Here is a 26,598-nt window from a genome sequence, read left to right as displayed (position 1 = left end):
TGGAAAAGATAGGGGAGAGTTAATGCAACTCATCTAGTTTCTGTGTCATAGAATCACCTGGCCCTGCACATTCCTGGGGCTGTTGAAATCAGAGCCTGATGAGGAGGAGTTAGGGTTGGGGGGGGGGGGTGGGGGTGGGGGTGGGGGTGGGGGTGGGGGGACATTAGGGCCCGATCAGGACACCATCCCAGCCACTCCCATGTCAATGTCTTGCTACTTGTGATACCCATGTCTCAAGGGTGTAATGATGATATGTGATCGCCTGTATATTCACCTTGGTTCAACTGATAGGTGGGTAATCAGATTTTGGAAAACATCTGAGTCAGCATCATAAAATTAATTCATTCTTTTAAAGTACATGGGCTTAAGGGTGTGCTGATCAAAGCTGTGAGGTCATTTTTTAACCTAGATGTAATCATGTTTTGGCAGTGTCATGAAGTTGTATAGAGTACTGATGAATTAAATGACAGGAAGTTAGCATTTGTTGGTAATAATGATAGTGGAGAAAATTGTGTGGTCCCTTTAAGAGATAAAGTGCTTTTCAAAGCTTGGAGATACATAAATGTGTCTGCAAGCAGCTGTAGATATACAGATAGTTCTAAAATGGAAACATTTCAATTATCTGTATGATGTTTTGGCCACTAATTTGAATTCAAATTAGTGGCTCTAGACACTGAAAGCCTATTGAATTTAAATCTGATGTTGCTGACAACCTAAAACCAATCATATTATAAGAATTTGATGGACCATAGTGGGTATATTAAAAAAGGGTTTTTGAAAACTTTAGGGAGAGCCAACTGCCACCTGAAGAGATAAATCTTCACACTCTCAGTGACGAGGAAGTGGAACATTCCAGAGGATCCATTCTGTGTAAACTTTGAGACTAAGTTTTAATTTATTGTTTTCTTATAATTTGGATTTGTAAAAAGTGGGGTCTGTGTTAATGTAACAGCATACCGATAGAATTTAGTTCAGTTAGGGAGTAAGTAGCAGTTCGTGGCACGGTGACTCAGTGGTTAGCACTGCTGCCTCACAGCACCAGGGATTTGGGTTTTATTCCTGTCTTGGGTGACTGTCTTCGTGGAGTTTGCAAGTCCTCCCTGTGTCTGTGTGGGTTTCCTCCCGCAGGTCAGGTGAATTGGCCATGCTAATTGGCCATTGTGTTAAGTGCATTAGTCAGGGGTAAATATAGGGAATGGGTTACTCTTCAGAGGGTTGGTGTGGACTTGGGCTGAAGGGCCTGTTTCCATACTATAGGGAATCTAACTTAGGGACTCATTGTTCAGCTTGTTAGGAATTCTGTTAGTTTGTTCACTGTTGGAGTTAGATAAATAAGTTGTTACTTGTTGAGTGAGTAAAAGGATTTCACTTCATTTAACCATACCTTTATAACAGATTGGGGGGTGATGAGGTAGGTTATATCCCTTGTCACAATGCTTTATCAGATTACAAGGCAAGATGCTCCTCTCTGGGTGCTTCAGTTTTAATTATCAGAGGGGTGTCAACTTCCCCTTTATAACAGGAAGGAATACTGATCATTGCACTGCTTCAGTTCAGATTTGCTGCCAAATCTGTGATCATTTCACAGCAAAGAGGTGCACCAATGGTCAGGCTTCCCACTGTAGTAAACAAAATGACTCCAGGATTGTACGAGTGCCATCCCTGAACCCTGCCATTTTCACCAGGGGGTTGGGAGAATGAGGGTGCGTTGTAATTTACACTCCTGTGATTCACAAAGGCAACAGCACAGTTAAACTGTAGCAACTATGGGCCGTTTCTGTGGTTTGTTAGCTGGATGTCCAGAACACAATTTGTCCATGTTAGATTTGGTAGGGTAAGGTCTAAACTTCCAAGTTCTTTGGAGAGACACAGCACCCTCTTAGGGAAGAGTGTGGTGCTGGAAAAGCAGAGCCGGTCAGGCAGCATCCGAGGAGCAGGTGAGTCGACGTTTCGAGCATGAACTCTTCATCAGGTTCTGCCTGAAATATTGACTCTCCTGCTCCTCCGATGCTGCCTGACCGGCTGTGCTTTTCCAACACCACACTTTTTGACTCTGATCTCCAGCATCTGCAGTCCTCACTTTTTTCCACCCTCTTGGGGAAGGTCATGTGTCCTGTTGGGAAAGAGGGCAAATGGCCTTTTGGATTGGTAAAGATGGGGATTCTGTCAAAAATTTGGTTAAGAGTCCCAAATGCTGAAGCTCTTTGAAGTGTAGCAATGAATATATATTCCTGTTTTCATGTGATTGCGGGATGTGAGGAGTGGAGGCCTGGGTTTTTTTTTGGTTTTCCACAGCTGCAGAGTGCAAAGGAACTGAGATCAGCTCACTGTCCAGCCCAGCTCTACACCAGCTGGATGCTAAATCAGCTTTTCCCAGGCCAGGTTTGTGGGTCCAGGAATTGTCCTAACTATGATCCCAACCTGGAGCAACAAAAACTCACGGCATAGTTTTTATCTTCAGACTGAGGCTGGAATTCATGCACAGATGGGAAAGGCTAAAATCCCTGCTCAGCTGAAATAGGATTGGATATCCCAGCCAAAAGTCAAGATATGCCACCTCATCAGACCGTACCATTTATACAGGGGGTGGAGGGTGGGCAAGGAGGCCTGGGTGCACCTTGGGGCATGCCCATTTCACAGAGGTTGCTGCATATTTTAAAGTGCAGCTGATCTGGTTTGATTTATCTGAAGGAGTGGAAAGTATGATTTGTGCACATTAGACTGATTGGGGCAGATCCAAATATGGCAAAAAATGACTTATCTGGAGAGGTAAGGTACCCCTTCAGTTGTCGTCTCAGATTACCAGTGAATGAGGTCAGGTGCCTTTGGGAGAGATCAAGTGCACTTGGGAAATGTTAAAAGCAGACACGGTTGTGCCTAAAAGTGGATACATTCAATGGAACTGTAAAGCTCATTGAAGCTGTCAATCTGCTGTTTAAATATTTGAAGAAAGCCATTTATTTTATCATGCAAACTTGGCTTTGCTGGCTAGACCAGGATTTACTTCCTATTCCTAACTGCTCTTGAGAAGGTGATGATGAGCTACATTCTGGAACTACAGCAGTCCATATGGTATAGGTATAAGGAATGACATAGGTACAAGTCAGAATAGTGTGAGGCTTGTGTGGAACCCCCCTGTGCTGGAACTGCCCTGCATCTGCTGCCATTGTCCTTCTAGGTGGTGTGTTTTATTTTACAACAAAGCAATCCAGCCATTTCACTCTTGTCTGTTCAGATAAATCCAATGATTATTATTACAGGATTAGCATTGTATGAGATTTCACAATATATCATTCTCACAGGGACAGCATAGTGGCTCAGTGTTTGGCACTGCTGCCTCACAGCGCCAGGGACCCAGGTTTGATTCCAGCCGCAGGTGACTGTTTGGAGTTTGCACATTCTCTCTGTGTCTGTGTGGGTTTCCTCCGGGTGCTCTGGTTTCTCTCACAATCCAAAGATGTGCAGGTTAGATGAATTGGCTTTGCTAAGTTGCCTGTAGTGTTCAGGGATTTATAGGTTAGGTGCATTGGTCAGACAATAGGGTAGGGGAATGGGTCTGGGTGGGTTACTTTTCGGAGGGTTGGTGTGGACTTGTTGGGCCGAAGGGCCGTTTCCACACTGTAGGGATTCTACAATTCAGTTGGATATCTGTCAGTTCACAGTTTGTCAAGTATTATTCTTTAAGATGTGGGCATCAGTGACAAGACTTTCATTGATTGCCCATCCCTACCTGGCATTGAAAAGCTTTTGCCAGGGACAATTAAGAATGAGCCACATTGCTGTGGATCTGGAGTCACATTAGTTAAAAAGGATTGCTTTTCCAAAAGGACATTAGTAAAGTAGGTTTGCTTTAACAACAAATCAATGGTGATCTTGTGGCACCATTACTGACACCAGCTTTATATTCAAGATTTATTCATTTACTTTGTACCAGCTGTCATTATGGGATTTTGTCCTAAATCCTTAAAGCATTAATCTGGTATAAGCAGTCCAGTGACATTATCAATGTACCACCACATACCTATTAATGTTCAAAATTCTTTGAAGTAGGACTAGGAATACAAAGGCTTGCTTTTATAAGGAATTGAGGAAATTACATGTAAAATGGCTTACTTTATCTATGAAGTTTTTGTTTTGAAAATATGAATTCACGAATAGACGGTGGAGAACTTTATCTCAGCATGGTTCCTGTGGAAGCTACCCAAGGTCAACTGGGTCAGTTGGTGTAAGGCAGGCTTCAGAGATTGTGAACAGCAGCAATTTGCCAAACTGGATGGCAATGCATTGGCAACCAGGACCTCGTAGGAACCTGCAGCTTAGAGGGAATACTGAGTGGGAGGCATAGGTTGGTATCAGGAGGTATGTGGATAGAGGATGATAAATTAGTACAGAGACATAAAGGAAGTGGGGCATGGACAGAGACCATAAAACGGCATGGATGGTGCACAGAGTGTGGGGTCTTGAAGGCTAGAGGGTTATTTTAATCACAACTGTTAAACAGTCCCAGAGAACGGAGGGTGAGACATACCCACAATCCATCCACACACTGAGGTCCCTTGGCTACCTTAAGGCTTCAGTGGGCACAACATCCATTGAAACCTATGACATGTTTTCCTGGGTTATGGTTGCTCCAACTTTGCTCTCCTGACTCATGAGCAAAAATGTAGGCCATAGACTTTATTAATAACACAAAGGAATTTGTGAAACATTAAACTTTTTTTCTTGCACAGTACTAATCTGCTGTTCCAGCATTTTCCACTCCTATTATGGCCACAAAATTGTGTTCATTTGTGGAAAGTCAGACTCCACACTCACAAAATCTCCATCTCCACCACAATGTATACCACCTACAAGATTTGTGAAGATTTCTCCATCAAACCATCAGGTCCAAGGACAGCAGGCATATGGGATTGCCATCACCTCAAAATTCCTGTCCAGGTCAAATGCCAAATGAGCGCTCCCAGCCCCCACAATAATTAACTTCTTGATTCTATTCTAATCAGCATCTGCCTTCCATTATATGGTGCATGGATGACTCCTGCAATCAGGGGGTCAGCTTTCAGTAGATATCATTGGTGCTCTGTTTAACATTTGCATCCATCACCTTCCTCCCAAAAGCCATGAGCTAAAATTACAGTTGGCAATATTGTGGTGAGATTGGAGTGGTCAATCTCAACAGATATCCTCACTTCTCACAAGCTTTTTTGTTGAGCAGTGTGGGATGGGAGTTGCTGCGTTTTGGATGAGATATTAATCTGAGGCCTAGCTGCCCATCCAGTTCAACGTGATCAAATGGCATAACTGAAAGAGGCAGATTTTCTCCTGAAACAGTGATTAATCTTGCTCCCTCAGCCAGTATCACATAAAATTGGTCATCCATGTCACATGCTGATTTTGGCATCTTGCTATTGGATAAATTAGTTGCTACGTCTGATTATGTAAAAACAGACTACATTGCCAAAGCAGAAAATTCTTTAGTTTGAATGCCAAAGCACATATTTTGTGACTCACTGACCAGTCTGTAACGGAAATTGATTAATTAATTGCAAATATCTTACTTTTTAAGCTGATTTGAATCTAGACAAATTTGAACACAAATAATTCTTCAGTAGCAGGAAATGTAAAAATGAGCTTTAAAAGCTTCTATAGATGGATGAAATGGTATTATTTAGCAAAGAGAAATGTGGGTCCATTAAAGGCAGTCAGGTGAATTTATAAAGGAGAGTAGAGAAATGACAGACCAACTAAAAGATTAGTTTTTCCGCCTGTCTGCAAGGAATCTCCCAGAACTGCAGATCCAAGGGACTGGGAGAATGAGGAATTGAAGAAAATGAGTATGAGTAAGCATGTTTGATTGGAGATATTAATGATATTGAAGATTGGTAAGTCCCTAGGACCTGATATTCTACATCCCAGATATATCCCTTGGTGATCAACTTCAAAATACTTGAGATTCTGGAAAGGTTCCTGCAAACTGGAGGGTAGCAAATGTCACCCCATTAATTTTTTTTATTGAAGACGATTTTTAATTTTTTATAAAATTACAAGAAAAATAGTATAACCAACTTATAGTAGTAACAATAATAGCAATAAGCTAACTACTACTCGTCAAAACAAATTTTAAAAATCTACTCATACTACAATTCAATAAATAATTAAACAAAAGAAGTTAAATTAAATTAGGTTGAATAAATTAAATTACAGCACTCAGCGCAGCCCCACCAAAGCTCCCCATCACTGGGAGCATCAGCATACCCGTATTTATTCGGGATCCTTCCTCTCAGGGTCCCTGGCCCGCCAGGCCCAGTCTTCGTGGCTACACAAAGGCCCTAATCAACATGGCCGATAAGTCTGCGTCTATATGGTTCAAGAAGGGCCACCATGTGGTACAAAAAAGCTTTATTTTCTAGTGCACCATACTTGTAAGAAAGTCTAAGTGGGCATGTTCCATAATTAACCTGCCCCATCCTGAAGGTCCTAGGGGATTTTCCTAGATCCAGCTCATCAGAATGTTCTTCCTCACACAATATGTAAGAATATTAAATAGTTTTTTTCCCATGCATATCTAAAGAGGGCAAATTCAGCAGACCCAAGAGGAGGGACACCGCATCTACCTTGACCTCAGTTCCCAAGATCCCTTCTAAAACATTTGCTATCGTGTCCCAACACCTACTAAGTTTGTGGCACGACCACAAGCAATGAGTAAGAGCACCAATATCTGTTTGACATTTGGGACACACTGGGGACGTACCTTTTTTCAAATTTCGCAAGCCACTCCAGAGCCAAATAGACCCTGGGGAAAACCTTCAGTTGCATAGTCTGCATCCTATTACAAATTGAAATCTTCCTCACATTCTCCCAAATATCCTCCCATGCCTCTGACAAGATCTCCACCCCCAATTCCTGAGTTCAGGTCCCGCACAGCTGTTCAATCTCCTTTGGGACACTATCTCCTAGTAAATGGTAGACAGTACTGATTGAGAGAGTACCTGTGGACCAAAGTACTCTCCTCTCCACATCAGAATTATAGGGAATAAGCAGTAATGTAGTCTTTTTCTGTATAAAGTCTCTGATCTGAAAAAAATGAAAGAAGTCCCTACTGGACAATTTATATTTCTGGCTCAGCTGATCAAAAAACATCATGACCTCCTCCTCAAATAAGTCTCCCAAACAGGAGACTACTCTCAACTCCCAGAACCTAAAGCCAGAATCCATCGATTCTGGCCGAAATCCTGGCATTTCTACTATAGGAGTAAAAAGGGAAGTTTTGTATAAATTGCCCTCGTTTTATCGCACTATTCACAATGCTTTAACCATGTTAAGAACAATCGGTTTGCTGCAATGCTCCGTGACAGTCCTCATCTTATCCATAAACAACACATTAATAAAGGGGCATTTTGCCTGGGTGGCCTCAATGTCCAGCCATATTGACCACAGGTCCTGGCAAGCACAATCATTCACATAGGATAATAGGGAACTTAACTAATATTTCTTAAAACCTGGAAAGTCCACCCCCTCCCATCCCCTGTGGAAGTTGCAGTTCAACAAGCTTTAATAAGAGGTCTCCTGTGACAACAGATGATAGAACCAAGCCAACTATTAAATCTCTGTAATGCTTGCCTGGGTAGCATCAGAGGGAGCATTCGCATGGGACGTAATAAATGAGGAAGAACATTCATTTTGACGAGAGCTATTCTACCCAACCAAGATATTGGTAGAGCCTCTCCCTACACTGAAGGTCCTGTCTGATCTTCTCCAGCAAGTGCACAAAATTAGCTTTACATAATTGATCAAAGGCAGGAGTAACAAAAATGCCTAAATATAGAAAACCTCCCTGTGACCATCTAAAAGGGAATCGGATTCCACCTTCAAGTTCGGGTACTCCCACAAGATCCCCCACGGGTATGGCCTCCGATTTCATGAAGTTAATTTCATACCCTGAGAAACAGCCAAATAAATTAACCTTTTGTATTAAACAAAGCACAGATATTGTCAGCTTAGATAGAAAAAGAACTGCGTTGTCTGCATAAAGGGTGTTGTCCTCCTGACCCTATCTCTGGGGTAACTATATTGGGGTCCCTCCAGATGGCCTCTGCTAACAGCTCAATCACTAATGTAAACAGCAGCGGTGAGAGAGGGCATCCTTGTTCGCTACCTCTACCAATACTAAAATTGTCAGACCTTATACTATTGGAGATAACCGCTGCCTTAGGATCATTATATAATACTGCCACTCACCTGGCGAAACCGCCCCCCTGCCCGCTGCCCCAAAGACTAAACTGGAGATAAAAAAGGTATAGCCATTCCACTCAGTCATACGCTTTTTCTGCATCTAGGGAGACTACCTAGCTCAAACTCAACCCCTACTGACACATCTGGACCATGTTCAGTGCTCTTCTAATGTTGTTAGAGGACCTGCGACCTTTAATAAAACCTGCCTGGTCTTCCTTTACAATAGAAGGCAATACTTTCTCCAACCTCAGCGGTAATATTTTCGACAGAATTTTAAAATCCACGTTTAGCAGCGAGATGGGCCTATATGAAACACAGTCCTCGGGGACTTTCCCTCTTTTCAGAATAAGGGAGATATTGGCTCCTCTCAGAGAGAATGGGAGGCAGTCCTGACTATGAATAACTGTACATGTCCATTGGCCTGCCCAGCATGTCTACGAACTCCTAATAAAACTGGTTCTGACATCCATCTGGGCCGGGTGCTTTCCCGCTCTGGAGCTACCTCACCACCGCCTGTATCTCCTGGATTGTCAGAGGAGCATTCAAAAGGAACGCCTGCTCTGAAGTTACACCTGGAAGGTCCAAGTTCTCAAAAAAGGATTCAATCTTCACAAACCTGTCCTCACAGCCCTCCAATCGATACAACTCAGAATAGAATTTCCTAAATGCCACATTAATCTTTTTGGAATCACAAGTGAGAATACCAGTACCATCTCTCATGGATGTGATAGACTTGGGGGAGGGGGGGCATTCATTTTCTTGGTCAGATATGCCAAGTATCTATCCAGCTTATCACCATACCCGAATAGCCTCAAGGAGATCTCCCTCTTTGCTGTCTGGGTGAGCAAAGATTTCAGAGCAGCCCTGAGGGCTATAATCCACAGCTACTTGGTCACAGACGGCCTATCAAAGTATGTCATCTCAGCTGCCGCCTTCAACGTGGCATCAAGCATACGCTGCTGTTCTCCCCTCTGCCGCTTCCGGGTCACCAAGTAAAAATATAATCAAACTCCTTGGCAGTCTCCCAGAGCACCGATGGGTCACTAGCTGTACCCAAATTAATATCCCAGAAAATGTTAAATTCCTGTGAAAAGTACTCAATAAGCTGTCCTTCAGGCGAAAAAGATTCATGCGCCAATGCCGCAAGCCTGTCCCATTATCTCTGGCCTTAGCCTCCAAATACATACACTGCTGCATGGCCAGACATGACTATGTTCCCAATTCGAAAGGACAGTAACGAATCCAAAACGGCCAGTCGGGCAAAAACCATGTCAATTCTTGGGTGGCAACTGTGTGCATTGGAGAAGAAGGTAAAGTCCCTAGCCTCAGGGTGAAGACATCTCCACACATTTACCAGCCCCATCTCCCCACCCAAGTCCACCAGTTGTTTGGATTGTGGGGAGGTACCTGGGAGACCCCTGGGCATCCTGTCTACCTCAGGGTCCAGAAGATGATTGAAGTTACCCTCTATAATCATGCAGCACACTCCAAGAGCCATCTACCTGGAAAGTGCATTCTTTAAAAACTTAAGCTGGTGTGCCAAGGGGGCAATAAACATTCAAAATACTGAACTCCTCCCCATGTATTAGAGCTTTGAGGATCACAAACCACCCATATTAATCCTTAATTTGGTCTAACAGCTGAAATGAGAGACTCTTCTGATTAAGTATAGCTACTCCCTACTTTTAGAATGAAAAGACAAGAAAAACACCCAAACGAACCCTCCCTGCTGTAACTTTAAATGCTCCTTATCGTCTAGTTAAGCATCTTGTGATATTGACCCTCTCTTTTCTAAGACTCGGAAGTATTTTCTTTCTCTTAATTGTTGAGTGACTCCATTAATATTCCAGGTGCACCATTTAAATGAGCAACTAATCATAGCCATCTGAAACAGCCCGTAATGGCCCAAGAGGAAGAATCCTACTCATAACACACTGAATGGAAACAGTAAAAGATTCATATAATCTAGAAAATACAACCACAAAAACGACCAAAGCAAAACTTCTAAATGCTACTCCTATAGTAAACCAACACAAAACAACAGATAATAGGAGGCTTTCCCCCTTGCCCATAGGGGGCACTCACACTACCCACGAACACCTCCATGGCTCCTTCTAGCTGAAGCTCTGCCCTAAACCCAGGCAAAACAAAGCGAGCAATACGTGTATCTTATAAACAAGGAATTTAGAAGTGGGCACACAACCCATCCCACCCATACATCGACCCCAGTTATTACTGATAAAAGAAATGCCCCAAACTAAGAAAAAGAAAAAAAAGGAAATAATAACGCATGAAAAGGAAAGAAAAGACCCCCCTTATATTAAAGGAGCAAAACCAGGTAAACAAAGGAAACACTATTGTCCATATTACTTGAACCAGCCAATCTATTTTAAAGTGTCCAGGATGTCCTTTGCCTTTTCTGATGAATCAAAAATATGCCCGGACCTTCCATGGCTGAAACGTAACACTGTTGGGTACCTTATAGCCTCTTGTGAATCTCAGCAGCAGAAAAGTCCTGAAAGAAAATAATTCTCAGTCCTTTGTAGATCAGGGCCGATGGATCTTTCCCCATTGTTCTGGAAGCTTCCAATACCATTTACTTGTCTCTATAATACTGAAATCAAACTAGGACTGGGCAGGGATGCTAGTCCAATCCGGGTGACCTGGTGAGCCCCCTCAACTTGTACCCAGGCTGCCTCAGCTTCCAGTCTCAAGAACTGCATGAGCCATTGCTCAAAGAAGCTGACTGACTAATCCCCTTGCTCTCATTCCAGCAGCCCAGTAAGATGGATGTTCTTCCTCTGACCTTTATTTTTGAGGTCGTCGACCTGCTCCACTAAGGCCTGTACCTGCTTCTCCAGGGCCTGAACCTGACTCGCCGATTCTGCCACGATATCTGAAGCTGCGGCCTGCTGCTCCACCTCCTCCATGCGCTGGCTGAGACGCTGGATCCCCTGGCTCATGCTTTTGCCACATGGACGAGATTGGTTTCAGCCTGGTCCGGGTCTCTTCCATTGCTAATTTGATCTTCTCTCAGGTTTAACAAACTCCAAAACCAGGCTCTGCTGTTCAGTTAAGTTCAAAGGAGCTTCTGTGGAGGTTGACGTTGTGGCTGCGGGTGTGTCCATTGCTGCTGGGGGGATGCCCTGCTTGTTGTGATCTCTGCAGCCCTTTACTTTTAGTCATCTTCCTTGATTGCTAAGAATAATGTACAAAGATTCTGGGGATTTAAAATTGCTGACTTTTACAAACATGGCTAGTAAAGAGAGGGTAAAGCACTACTTTGTCTGGGTTGTGGTGCAGAGCCCAGAAAGGCAGACCGATCAGATCGCCGCCATTTTGAATCCCTTGTCGCCCACTATTAATTAAGGAATGGAGAGAGGGAACTAGAGACAGCTTTATATCAACCTAAGGGAAATGTGAGAATTCATTACAAAGGATGTAATAGATGGACACTTGGATATTAACAATCTGATTGAGTATAATCAGTGTGGATTTGTGAAATAGAAATAATGAAACTGCTGGACTTTTTTTTGAGAATGTTGCCAACAGAATTGATAATGGGGATTGTTCCAAAATTAAAGCAGACAGGATGGGAGGTACTGTATTGTTATGGATTAAGGATTAGCTAACAGGCATAAAACAGACAGTAGGAATAAACAGGTCATTCTTACATTTGCAGGGGTATCACTAGGATCAGTACTTTGGCATAAATTGGTCATAATATCTGTCAATAATTTAGATATGGGAACCAAATGTAATATATTCCAAGTGCATAGTTAAGACAAAGCCAAGATGTGTACCGTTAGGAAAATGTAAAGCAACTTCAAGAGGATATGTCCAGACAGTGTATCAGCAAGAACATAGCAAATGGAATACAACTTGAGAAACTGTAAGGTTATCCACTTTGGTAAGAGGAACAAATGTGCAGGATGTTGTTTTAAAAGTAAGAAATTGGAATGCAAATACATAAAGGGACATGGTTGTCCTGTCAGTAAGTCACAGAAAGCTAACATCCAGGAAAGTAATTAGGGAGAATAATGAAGTGTTGACCTTAATTGCAAGAGGACTAGTTCAGTTTAGGAAACTTGGTCAGCATGCACATGTTGGGCCATAGGGCCTGTTTCTGTGCTATACCCCTCTGTGACTCTACAGGAGTAAATGAAGTCTTCCTTCAATGGTCCAGAACCTGAGTTAGACCACACCAGAAGTACTGTGTGTAATTTTGATTTCTTTACCATAGAGGAAGCATGATGAAGATTCACCTTACTTGATTGTGAGATAGGACTGCCATATACTGACAAATCAGGAGAACTAGGCCTGTGTTCTCAAGAATTTCAAAGGATGAGAGGTAATCTCACTGAGACTTACAGAATACTCACAGGATAGATTCAGGTAAGATGTTCCCCTGGTTGGAGAAAATTTATTTTACTGAAGATTATGAATCTTTGGAATTCTCTAACCTAAACGACTGTGGAAGATCGGTCATTGAGTATACTTAAAGTAGAAACTGACAGGTTCCCAAATATCAATGATGTAAAGGGATAGTGTGGGGGGGGGGCAGAAAAAGGCATTGAATGATGGGCTGAATAGCATACTCCTGTTCCCTTGATGGAGGCACATAAGTTTCAAAAGTTTAATATTGCTGGAGAAGATTGTGTGTGTGCAATCCCACCTTTGACGATAACACAGATCTGTCGGAACTAAATCTGGAGAAATTGTAAACTGAAACAAATGTGTGTATGTGATGGCACTCAAGCCATCTAATGTCTATGAAAGTTTAAACTGAATACATTTCAACAAGATTCCTCTCAGGACACTAGAGGCTGAATGTATTTTGATAAATAAAAACTGATGAATACATAAACCACTTTTTAAATCAGTTTCTACTTGACGTTATAGATTTGGATATTTTATCAATGGGGTAGAGAGAGAATCAGTACAATGATTTACCATGGTTGGGAGGGAGCACAACTAACTAGGAGATGAAAATATCCAGGGTTTTGGTAGATTTCTTCAATCTTCCTCCTTGATTGTTGTAGTTCCTACTTTCATGTGGAGGTTGTAAAAAAATTAGCAAATTTGAAACATTCTGAAACCATCTAAACATGTGAAATGCAGGATATTGTCTGCTCATCTGGTCTACTGAGTGGTTTGAATTATGATTCCAGGTGAAAAACACTAAAAGTCTGTACATTCAACCGACCTTTTAATGAAATTTATTCGAAGAAATCCATATCAAGTATAGTAATGGAAAAGCAAAGAAAGTTTTACAGAATTCCAAAATGAACATCCTAGTTCATTAACATAGTTCCCAAACTCAATACCTGGGGCACTGTAATTAACATTTTATGGGCTGACATTGAGCTAAACTGTTATAAAACCTGGAAAGTGATAACCAAAATAAATACTTCTAAATTGACAAATTAATATCACTTCTATTCATGAATTGGAACTCTACACCTCTGTTAAAAATGGTATACTGAAGTTATTTTTGCGTAAATGCCTATGGTACTTGCTGCACCAACTTACCATGCCACAGTCTGCTATGACATGCTAAGTTTTCAATCTCAAACAGAATGGATAGTTAGGCCCATTAGCCCAGGAGACATAATAGGACATTAGATGACTTATCATCCCTATTTGATGGCAGCAGCAAGGGATCAGAAAGCAAATCGTCCACCATATTAGATATTCACTGACCAGGAATGGCTCATGTAACCTGTATAAACATGAAGGTAAAGGTAGGAAATAAAAACCATGAAGGCAAGGAATCCTCGGACCATATTTTTGGAATTATCCTGGATACCTGCTCAATTTCTTCCCACTCAAGGACATGCCACTACTTATCTGACTTCCTTCCATTCCAGGAATGATGCCATCCCAGAGATTAGCCTGTGGACTAGGACAGCTGGAGTTTACCATTTTTAAAATTAGATAGAGTTCCCTTTCAGAACTTATTCCTTACAGAGAAAGCTTACTCAAAGCAGTCAGGAAAATATTACACCACTACACCTAAACTATCACAGCAATGATTTGCCTTTTGCATTGTTTCCTCAAGGTTGCTGGGATTGACAATCAACAACATCTTCCATAATGACGTCAATGCTCACATCAGTGAAGTTAAACAGTACTAATGCACTTATGTTTAGCTTTCTGCTTAAAGTCCACAATTATCCACATTACTTAACTGAAAAGAAAATATTAGGCAAAGCACAAATCAATGAACTGCATTGGGTAAGCATTAGCAGAGATAGTATGTACACACACAACTTGAGTTACATTAACAGCAATCAGATTTATAGGTTTGTGGTCCAACACATATTTTGGGTACAGTATAAATAATACACATTTAATACAGTGACTTGAATACAGATTCTCTAATCACAAATACAGTTTAATTTCAAACAACCACAAATAACCTGCCTAAACAACTACAGCATAGGTCTATTTATATCTGATATAAAAAACAAAAGAACTGCATGTGCTAGAAATCTGAAACAAAAAAAAATCAAATCGATGGAAAATATCAGCAGGTCTGGCAGCATCTATGGAGAGAAATCAGAGTTAACTTTTTGGGTCCAACGACCCTTCTTCAGACCTGCCAAATGTTTTGACTTGGCTCATATTATGAACACATGTAAACCTAATTTTAATCCAACAACATAAATGTAGTGAGGTAAAATTTGCAATCTCATTTCCTCTTTTCAGTAGTCTGAAAAGTTACAACCAGTGCCATTAATACAGAAGTTGTTCTGTGTTAATATTTCTGTATTTGAATATTGTTCACATATTGTAAATTTATACTGCTCAGAGTACATTTTTTGTTCTGATTTAAGTTTGTGTCTGTGGTGGTAACAAGGTTAATATTCAGTAGATAACCATGCAATTAATCCTTAGAGGATCAGTAGAGCATCAAAGTGAAAGTGAGTTTAGCGGTTCAGTTTAATAAGACAATAAATCAGGAATGTTTCTCTACTGCCTTCTTTTGATTTCTTATTGCGTCTTAGAAATTGACTAGTGTTTTTCAAATGCACTATACTTTAGACAGGGGTTCAGTCTGGGAACTGAGAAACAATCTGAGGGACCTCAAATATCTGTCACACTTCTAATTTCAGCATGTTTTTGCACAGTATAATACTGATCACATGATCAGCATGAGGGCAGAACAGAAATACTGAATTAGGAAATTGTGCATGCTTTTTCCATAATACGCATGTCAAATCCGTCTTGAATTAGAAACTCAATTCAACATTCTAAATGTTAGAAACACTTAAAACTATGAATTCTATATACTGTAGTTCAAAGTGATGAATTTTAGGGATCAATTATTTTATTTGCTTTCCTAGCCTTAGCTTTTTACCATATTCTAAAGCTTTTTTATTTTAAGAGAAACTAACTTCGTATATTTCTGAATGTCCTGTTTTGGTTTACTTAACAGAAGGTGCTGGACTACTTGCTTTACCGAATAAAATGGATCTATAAAATGTGCAGGTTAGGTGAATTTGCCACGCTAAATTGCCCGTAGTGTTAGAGGTAGGGGTAAATGTAGGGGAATGGGTATGGGTGAGTCGGTGTGGACTTGTTGGGCCGAAGGGCCTGTTTCCACACTGTAAGTAATCTAATCTAATCTAAGATAGGTTCTCCTTTATCCTCTTCTACATATAAGGTTTATTTGAATTAAGAAATTGGACCTACTTGAAATACTTCAGCAACATCCAGATTTGTTTTCAAATCAAAGCAGCATTAATTTCCAATCAGGACACTGACATCTAATCCAGTGCTGCCTGAAACCCTCATTTCCATTAGCTGTACATTTGAATTTGAATGTACTTAATGCATGAGAAACTTTGGCAAAACAGACTAGCTACCTTGAACTTCCTGCAGATCAGTTTGTCCAGGACACTTTGTACTTTTGTCTTCAGCATAACATTTAAATTAGCTTTTAAGAATAAAACACAACCTGGGTGCTTTAAGTCACTGGGATAGATTTTAACTTTTGAGTGGTCTATTAACAAATGCCAGCTATCCGTCTGTTCTGGCAGCAGAGTCTGGAGCTATTTTGAGGTTGCAGCTTTATTGGATGCTTGCCAAGATGCACCCATCAAGTAACAATCTCAATGCAGTTTAACAGTTTTGGGCAACATAGGTAATTGGTGATTTGCTTATCAACTGGGGACCAATCACCAGAAACAAGGGGGCACTTTAGCTGCCCATGAGTAGGCCCTTATAAATTTGTCTTTGATGTGTTTTAAAGCTCTCTCTTTCAAACTGGAAGAAATCTGCTATGTGGAATTTAAGTGTTCAGCTCATCTGTCACTCCATGTGACCTAAAGGGAACTTGTTAGATCCTAACGATGATTACCGAATTCACTACAGAAAGCAATAAACAATGTTCAAAAATGGCTTCACCTGGAACAAATTTATATTTAAAATATAAATAAACAAAACTCATTTCAATTGTGCTGTTTCAAAAGTTCCTTTAAAACTCTTTGTATTTGGTAGCAAAGATGGCTGTTTAGATATGCTTTTTTGTTGTTTTTGGTACATGCTCCTTTCATATGTTTTGGAATAAGAAAAGGATATAACTTTATAAGCAAGGTGGCATTATATAACTGAAGTCATTCCTATCACCATGCTTTCCCTAATGTTTAATACTACATTGACTTGTTCTCAAGCTAATATGTAATACAGTATGTGTTACTGTATGGTCTGGGGACCACTTTCCACACTAGATTCTCAATATTGTTATTTAACTGTTGCTGAGGAGTGCCACATAGACCAGTATTCCCTTCAGCAATGGAAACACAATAAGGCAGATGCTAACCAGAATGAAAATAACTATTCAAAATAAACTGATTGATTAAACATTTTTCAATTAATCTAATTTTGGCTTGCAGTTGCTGAATATTTCACTTTAAACAATAGATTTTTGAAAGAAAGAAAGCAGAAACTATGTCATTTTCTGTGAACATCCCTCAAAGGTCTACATATTCCTAACGATGTTAGAACTGACTTACTGAAGAAGTCCATATTTTCCTAGCCTTTCTGAAATATTAGTGTTGTGATGTCAACACTATTTTACACTGGGATAACACTGAAGTATAACAGAATTCAAATCTCTTTAGTTTGCTTCCAATTAATAAGCTACACAATGACCAAACAAGAATTAGTATTGGACCACTTTTAGTAATAGTGTGAGGTATTGCCTAGTGTTAATAAACATTATCGATCTCATTAAAGCCTTGTCATTACCAGGACTTACACAACAAACTTGCCCTTTTTGAACTGTGAACCATGGAACCGTTAATCAGGGACACAGCATTGAGATTAAAATCAGATCAGCAATCATGTTATTGAATGGAGTTGGGAAGACATGTTGAGGTTGTATAGGACATTGGTGAGGCCTCTTCTGGAATACTGTGTCCAGTTCTGGTCGCCCTGTTACATTAAGGATATTATTAACCTGGATAGGGTCTGGAAGAGGTTTACCAGGAAGTTGCTGGGTATGGAAGGCTTGAATTATAAAGAAAGGCTGGATAGGCTGGGACGTTTTTTTTCACTGCAGCATAGGTGGTTGAGAGGTAACCTGATAGAAGTTTATAAATTAATGAGAGGTAAGATAGAGTTAATGGTAGTTGATTTTTCCCTAGATTGGGGATTTCAAGACTAGAGGGCACATTTTAAAAAAGTGAGAGGAGAGAGATTTAAAAAAGACATGAGGGCAAATGTTTTACACAGTGGGTGGTGCACAGGTGGAATGAACTTCCTGAGGAAGTGGTGGATGCAGGTACAATTACAACATTTGAAATATATTTGGATAGATACATGAAAGGAAAGGCTTGGAGGGATACGGGCCAGAAACAGGCAGATGGGATTGGTTTAATTTGGGATTATGTTCGGCATGGAGTGGTTGGACCGAAGGGTTTGTTTCTGAGCTGTATGACTTTATGAATGGCAGGGCAGGCTTGAAGAGGTGAGTGGCCAACTCTTGTTCCTTGTTTATATGCACCTTCTATCTCCTAAGACTGCAGCAATGCTGTCAGTTCAAATTAACACTAGCCCAGAAACCAGTGTTTTGGTACTCTTCTGTTTACTTGCCAGCCTCAGACTAATCCATTTAAGTATTTGGCAAGCTGAAATGGGTCTTACATATCGAGCTCTGTGATTTCCACCAATATCAGTAAAGCAGTGGACAAACAGTTTAAGTGCTATCTATAATCTGTGAACCGTGGGCACCTTGAGGCTTGAACAATGAAGTAGCAATCACTATCAGCGACTTTATAAGCAAGGTGGCATTATATAAGTGAAGTCATTCCTATCACCATGCTTTCCCTAAGGTTTAATACTACATTGACTTATTCTCAAGCTAATACGTAATACAGTATGTAGTACTGTATGGTCTGGGGACCACTTTCCACACTAGATTCTCAATATTGTCTAAAAACCTTTCAACTTCAACATTAAGGGTGAATGAACAGTCAGAGTCACATTGGGAGCTCTCGAATTTTAGCTGCATCGCATGGTCCTTTAAGCAGGATGCCTGCAGGATTCCTGGCCAAACCACACTACAAAAGTTACAAGACTGGTGTTCCAGAAGACCTAACATAAAAAAAAATTCTTCCTAGTGGCTTCCCCAAATATGTCCCTGCAGGTCTACATTTGGTTTTGTAGCCAATTGAACAACACCATGCTTGGGGAACTTAACAACAGTGGCACGGGTGTCATGAGATTCATTGGTTCCCATTATCTGAGTAAATGCCATACATGCATATGACTTTCATTCTTTGTATTAATTAATTGTTGATATGTTTGATGCAGTATTACATTTTTACAAATCAAAGTTTAACTTTACTGGTCTACTAACAATTGACTATATCATAATCCTGAAAGTCTGCAATTTTGTACAATTACAGTCTGTAATTTCTTGCCTTCCTGACTTTATGGATATAGCAACATGGATGGCTTGGGACAGATTTATTAAAAGCAGAAAGAAAAATAAAAGATTTAAAAACTTTTAAGGTCAGATTCCTAAATGTTATTTGAACCTTTGTCGTATTACTGTTATTGCTACAGTTTTCTATTTTTGTTACTGGCACAAATTTGGTTGGTAAAGCGCTAAAAATAATTGCATGATGTTTCACTAATGAGTGATAGCATAGATTCAATTCTGCTCGTTTCTCTCAGTTCCTGCTCTTAAGCACAGTGTAATGGGTCAGAGCTAAATGGAGAGCCAAGCACTTCCTCATAGGAAGGAAGGTCAATTAGATAAATAATGATGTGGTGGCCACATGGTCTATGATATTAATAGAGAACGCTTGCCTAGAATTGGTGAATGAACTAGGTGACCAGAAAATGGGGGAAACTTATAGAAGGATGCCATTCAGCCAATCAAGGCAGAGGTAGCTTTGACTCTGTTTACGTTTTTATGAAACAGTCTGAACAAAAACATGTTACCACGGGTAATGAATATACAAAAGACCTTGTTTGATATCTATTAATTTTAGTTTACAGTTAGAAATCTAGATCTTACGTGAGGATCGAGTCCAAATGTTAAGGTCTCCACAGTATTGTCCTCTACAGGTTGTAGCTGATATGGTGATATTCACTAAATTAACTCAAAAATAAAAACTTTTTGTTGGTGAACATGAGTCAAGACAAACTGTTCTATAATCATGGTTTGTATAAGTAATGGAACAAAGTTAGTCTTAACTTCTTGAAAGTCTCAATTCCCACCCCAAAATAGCACATTTCTCATCATCCAGTTCTAATTAATGTTATGGAAAATTTCAAACAATGACCAATCAGTAATTTCTTTTGAAGTCCTAGTGATCAAAATTGAAGAAATGTTTTTTACCAGAAGAGATAGTTGATAAGAATATAAAATGCAGCCTATTGTAGGCTACGAGTTAGACTGTTATCAGTCAATATTCATTTTGCAGTTAAATTCCCATATAGGCAAATCAGCATGCACTATAATTAATAAGTTGTTCTTTTACTGTCTAATAGGAATACTTCTTGACCACTTAACTACAGTAGGGACAAACTACTAAAAATAATGTTGGATTTTACTTTATATATATGTTTGTTTGTAATAGATGCCAAACTGTTTGTATACTTTTTGTTAGTTTACAGATTGAAGACATTAGTACCTAATCAATACTACAACACTCGCCTATTTCAAGACTTAGTGATCAATGAATGAGCTTTACAACCGTGTTAAATGTTCAATCAGACTCTGCTCTTCCTTTGATTTCTCTATACCATCGATGATATAGTCTCGTTTTACAATCCTCCCCACTGCAGCACTGCCATCTTCTCCACATGAATCTTCTTTGGTTTTGTCTCGATTTGTTTTCTTTTGCAATCTTGCAGCTTCCTCAAAGGTCTGGGCTAGAGGTCTCCCGAGAGTTTCCGGTAGCAACAACGTTAACAAGCCAGTCAGAAAGGACATAATTCCCACAATCAACTACCACAAAGGGAGAAATAATATATCAGTACTGTTCAAATGTTTCCTGTTAAGTTTGTAACGTATCTTAAATATTAAATTCACTATCATCATACTTGCAAGTATTGTCCTTGTTACGTTGATCATTTTTAAAAGGATGTTAAAATATTAATAATACCGGCTCAATTAGGAAAATATCAAAGCTCCACACGCCAGAAGCACTGCAAGTTGATATTCTACACCATCATTACCAAACTATGGAAGTCCAGTCAGCATGCTACAGTGATTCTTTCCAATTAACCAAGAAAACTGCACTCTCACATACTCTCTCTATATAATCAGGTAAAAGGAGTAATATTGAATCTACGTTCACCTCTGAAGATAATCACACAAAACAAAAACTCCATCTCAAAATATCGGTCCAAGCTTGTTCAAAACTGACCAGCTGCATTCCATAGATTACGCTTATATAGTAACAACCATGATTTTATATGGGAAGGTCTATAATTACTCACATAGGAAAAGGGAATGGAAAATGGTGGCTTAAAAAATAATAAAAGAGGGCTCATATGGCACAATGGTAGTGACTCTGTGCCTTAAAGTCCAGTTTCAAGTCTCACCTGCCCCAGAGATGTTGATTTTTATTTTCTTAAGGAAGTGACAGCAACATGGCAATAGGATATTTGGCTTTGTCAGCCCAAATTCACACAGCGTGAGTTTAAATATATTAATGCAAATAATTTCTATTCAAATGGCAAGGACAGTCCAGCTTGCATAATTGGTGGTGTACTGGACAGTGAAGAAGATTATCCCAGATTATCTCAATGAGACCTCGACCAGATGGACCAATGGGCCGAGGTGTGGCCAATGGTGTTTAATTTTAATATGTGAGGTGCTGCATTCTGGCAAGGCAAACTAGGGCAGGATTATACAATTAACAGTATGGCCCTAGGGAGAGTTGCCAAACACAGAGACCCAGGGATGCAGGTGTATAGTTCCTTGAAAGTGAAATTGTAGGTAGACAGGGTGGTGAAGAAGGCATCTGGCATGCTTGCCTTCATTGGTCAGAACATTAAGTATAGGAGTTGGGATGTCATGTTGCAGCTGCACAGGACATTGGCGAGGCCACAGAAAAAAAATTATGAGGACGTTGATGGGACTGGATGGTTGAGCTATAGGGAGGGGCTGAATAGGCTGGGGCTTTCTTCCCTGGAGCATTGGAGACTAAGGGGTGACCTTATAGAGGTTTATAAAATCATGACGATATGGGCCTGGGAATAGTCAAAGTCTTTTCCCCAGATAGGGAATTCCAAAAGTAGAGAGCATAGGTTTAAGGTGAGAGGGTAAAAAATGACCCAAGGAGTAGTTTTTCACACAGAAGGTGGTGCGCTTTTTGGAATGAGCTGCTAGAGGAAGTGGTGGAGCTGGCCCAAATACAGCATTTAAAAGGCATCTGGATGGGTATATAAATAGGAAGGGTTTAGAGGGAAATGGGGCATATACTGGCAAATGGGACTCGGTCGGTCAGCATGGATGAATTGGACCAAATGTTTCTGTGCTGCATGACTCAATGGCTCAAATCCATTGTATGTAGCTAACCTTTAATTAGGAATCTCATTACCTGTGGTAGAAAGATCCACACGGATGACAGGAGAACACAAAAAGGTGCCACTGTACTTCCAACACGAGCTATCATACTTCCAGTACCAACAGCCAATGAACTGAAAGGAAAGATTTTTCAACTTACTCAGTAGTTTTTATTAAACATAGACTTAGTAAACAAAGCATTTGGAGTTCACGCAGCTTTGATAATGGCAGTTGGACAGAAATTTTGACTCAAGCCAAATTTGGCTTGGTTATCTTAGCAGGTTATCAATGGGATCTGGAATATCCAGTCCCAGTTGTGAAATTGGGAGAACTCCTCAGAATTAGGCATGACATGCCATTATTGTGGTCTCTACTTGAATGTGCAATCACTGTGCCTCTGAACTGGCATTGTTCACCCATTTCCCATCTGGACAGACATTCAGCAAAAAAGCTGTTACTGAATCATAATTCATTTCTAATTGACATAAAATGTGCATGTTACCCTAATTCCAGAGGACCAAAGGCCACTCTTCCATCAGAGAGAAAACTGGCAATGACTTTAACCTATTGGTCATTTGTATGAACCCATGCTGTTGACATCACACTGCTCTGCAAACCAACAATCCAGCCAACTGAGAGAAGTTGGCTCAATTCCCATCACCAGTTTGAGGTTACCATGAAGGACTTTCCTTCTCAATCTCTCCCCTCGCCTGAGGTCTGGTGACCTTCGGGTTAAATCACCACCAGTTGCTTCTCTCTTATGAGAGCAGCCTGTACGGTCTGGTAAGACTATGGTGACACAACAACATTTACATGAGACAGAGATGAAGAGAATTTTTACTTCACAGAGGATTCAGCTTTGCAACTCTCTTTTCAAAAGGCAATGGAACCAGAATCCTTGAACACTTTTAAGGCAGAGGTACATACATATAAGCAGGGGGATGAAAGGTAAATGGAGACTGGTGTGAATAATACTTGTGTAATAAGATCAGCCATGATCTTATTGAATAAAGGAGAAGATCTGAGGGGCAGAGTGGCCTATGCTATCTAATTTGTATGTTCATAAATATATTCTGAAATTAGATGTAATGTCACGTTCCTCTTGTGAGGAAGGTGTTAGAGTCAATCATGAAAAGGTCACATTTAGACACAGAGAAAAATTCAGAGTAATCAGGAAGAATGGGTGGCATGGTGGCTCAGTGGTTAGCACTGCAGCCTCACAGCACCAGGGTCCCAGGTTTGATTCCAGCCTCGGGCGACTGTGTGGAGTTTGCACACTCTCCCTGCATCTGCGTGGGTTTCCTCTGGGTGCTCCGATTTCCTCCCATAGTCCAAAGATGTGCAGGTTAGGTAAATTGGCCATGCTAAAATTGCCCATCGTGTTAGGTGCATTAGTCAGAGGGAATTGGGACTGGGTGAGTCGGTGTGGACTTGTTGGGCCAAAGGGCCTGTTTCCACACTGTAGGGAATCTAATCTAATCAATATGAAAACTTTTTGTGAAATGACCATCATATTTAACGAAGTTATTGAAGCTTTTTGAAGGGATAACATAAGCTGTGGACAAATGACAGCCTTTTGTCAATGGATTTCCATAATGTATTTGACAAGGTGCCACATGAAAGGTTATTGTGAGATGTAAATGCACCTCATATAGGGGTAGCATATGACTAGCTGGCTGGTAAAAATTAGAGAATATGCATAAGTAAATCTTTTTCTGGTTTGCAGTATGTGAAGTCCTGCAGGGGCCTCAGGCTTTTGCAATTTACATCAAAGACTTAGTTGAAAGCAATGAAATCATGGTCGCTTTATTTGCAGATGACACAAAGAACAGGTTGTAAGGTATACAGTGAAGAGGACTTTAGAACGTTGTAGACCAACATAGATAGGTTGAGTGAAGTAAGCAAAAATTGTTCAGATGGAGAATAATGTGGGAAAACATGAAATTGTTCACTTTGGCAGGAAGAATAATAAAGCAGTGTTATTTAGACAGAGAATGATTACAGAATCACAAGGTGTGAATGTGTTCTAGTGCATGAGTTACAAAATGTTAATATGCAGATCCAGCAAATAATCAAGGGGGCTAATGGAATGCTATCCTTTACTACAAGAGAAACTGAAAAGTAAGAACGTTCTGCTTCAGTCATACTTATTCTTTGTTGGTGAGACCACATTTTAAATATGGTGTATAATTTTGATGTCCTTACTAAGGAAAGATGTAAATGCATTAGAGGTGTTTCAGAGGAGGCTTACAGAATGGTATGTGGAATAAGTGCGTTGTCATAGAAGGATGGACAAACTGGGCTTGTTTTCACTGACATTTAACAGTGAGGCATATTTTGATTGAAATATACATAATCCTGAATGATCTTGACAAAGTGGACCTGGAAAACTTGCTTCTTCTTCGGGTAAGTTCAGAGCTAGAGGCTCTGTTTCAAAATTAGGGGTCACCTTTCTCGAACAGAGTTGAGGAGATTTTTTTTCTCTCAGTGGGTCATGTAACTTTGATCTCTGTCTCAATGAGCAGTGGAGATTAATACTTTTAAGGTGGAAGGTAGATGGAGTTTTGTTAGGCTGGGAAATCAAAGGTTATCAGGAGTAGATGGAAATGTGGAATTCAATCACAAATAGATCAGCTGTGATTTTCTTGAATATGCAGCAGGCCTAAGGGGCGAAATGGCCTCGTTCTGGTCCTAACTCATCTATTTGTCTGCAAGGTGTTCTTCAATGAGCACATGAATCTCAGTCACCTGCCTACAGACTTGCAACACTGGTTCAATGATGTCTCAAGTTAGCTCCACTTTTAGCAATAGATCACGTACTGAGGGTTTAACCTGTATTGCCATTCCAGCCTCTTGTTCCTCTCCTCATGCATGGGGCTCTGCCTTACCTGTGGATGATACTGCCCCTCATTGTCAGTAGACTCAAAATCCTGAAAGTTGTGCTCCCATTACCAGCTGTTGCCTTTCTTGTGCTCAGCTGGACTCCCGGGAATGGTTGTAAGCCTTCCCTCCCCTCTCTGTCCCCATGATGTCAGTCAGGTGGCATGAGAGTGTGTTTTGACCACTCTTTCTATGACCTGTGCTCCCTGATGGATGGGTAGGCCATTGGGGAGTTCCTCCCCAAGCCATGCTGCCTTTCATGGAAGCACTTCCATTTCAGAATGGGTTAGAACCATGTCTTGTTCCCCACTATGTTATCCTTCCATGCAACCAGTCTGCTTCTGAGTAAGACTGCGACGTACAAACTCACATTAAAATTCCAAATTAGCCTTTACAAGCTGTGTTTGGACTTCTTGACCAGCTCAGTTGGAATTATTTGAATTTTTGAGTTTCCTTGAACAGTCTTCCTCTGACCTAATAAAACTTTATGGCAACGGGAAAGCATCCTACCAGCTAGCACTGCTCTTTTGAACCTTACCTACTTACTCTGCTGCCCTAGTGGAACCTAAACACCCTGCCTTACATGTTAGTTACAAACAGACAGCTGTATTTGGAGCTGTGTACAAAATTGAGCTTGGTAATAAAATTCACAGACCATCTCTGGTTGAATAGATTTCTTATTTTGACTATAAATGTTATTGTCTAGTTCTGAAGAATGGTCACTTGTACTCAAAATGCAAACATTGTTTTCTCTTCACAGATGCTGCCAGAGATTCTCTAGCAACTTTGATCTTTGTTTGTTTCAGATCGCTCGCATACACAGTGCTTTGTTTTATTTTTATATTGGTTGCGACGATAAGATAGGGTGAGAAACCACAGAGCAGTACCAAAGACAATGCCTTCAGAAAGCAGAAAACAAAACATTGGTGCCTCTTTATGGAGCTCTGAAGGAATGAGGGAAAATGCAAGGACTGTAATGTCCAACATAGATAGCCATCAGAACTAAAACATCATCTCTACATTATACAGTTTATCAGTTTTGATTTCTGAACAAATGATTGAATAACTATCAAAAACAGTTTGCATTCCAACTAAAGCTTTTAACATGGCTTTTGGCATGATAAATAGTATAGCTTCCTACAATATATTTTTACATACAACTGTACTTGTAGCATGAAATAACCCAAAGCAGTTGTAGTCCAGTTTGTGCCACTCACCGTATTATAGTTGGGTACAGCTCAGCAGTGTACAGGTAAATCAATCCAAATGCCACAGCTATTGCAAACTTTCCAATCATGCTCAGAGTGATTGACAGGGCCTTGATGTCCTAGATGAAAGGAAGAAAAAATACTCAATATGACTTCCCCAAAACATTCCACCCTGAAATTATTTTCTATTCTGGTAACTTCCACATCTTGCCCATGCTACATCAGGTCAGATAAATATTCACA

General features: G+C 40.3%; 1 protein-coding gene and 1 long non-coding RNA gene across 5 annotated transcripts in view; one reads left to right on the top strand and one right to left on the bottom strand.

Annotated features, from left to right (window-relative positions):
- Nucleotides 1-26,371, top strand: part of LOC140458017 (uncharacterized) — a 61,800-nt gene extending 35,429 nt beyond the window's left edge. Inside the window, exon 3 of the long non-coding RNA XR_011953434.1 lies at nt 25,908-26,371. This is a non-coding gene — a long non-coding RNA (uncharacterized lncRNA). The remainder of the gene's footprint in view (nt 1-25,907) is intronic.
- Nucleotides 13,423-26,598, bottom strand: part of slc22a16 (solute carrier family 22 member 16) — a 100,105-nt gene continuing 86,929 nt past the window's right edge. For all 4 annotated transcript variants that reach the window (XM_072551922.1, XM_072551915.1, XM_072551930.1 and 1 more), the window contains 3 exons: nt 26,365-26,474; nt 22,302-22,401; nt 13,423-20,701 (listed from right to left, as the gene is read on the bottom strand). In XM_072551922.1, coding sequence (XP_072408023.1) covers nt 20,441-20,701; nt 22,302-22,401; nt 26,365-26,474 — 471 coding nt within the window. In that variant the 3' untranslated portion in view covers nt 13,423-20,440. The remainder of the gene's footprint in view (nt 20,702-22,301; nt 22,402-26,364; nt 26,475-26,598) is intronic.

Source organism: Chiloscyllium punctatum, chromosome 3 (genome assembly GCF_047496795.1).
Source record: "Chiloscyllium punctatum isolate Juve2018m chromosome 3, sChiPun1.3, whole genome shotgun sequence".
NCBI lineage: Eukaryota > Metazoa > Chordata > Chondrichthyes > Orectolobiformes > Hemiscylliidae > Chiloscyllium > Chiloscyllium punctatum.
Note: the sequence above shows the minus strand (reverse complement) of the source record. Positions and strands in the feature narration are given on the sequence as shown.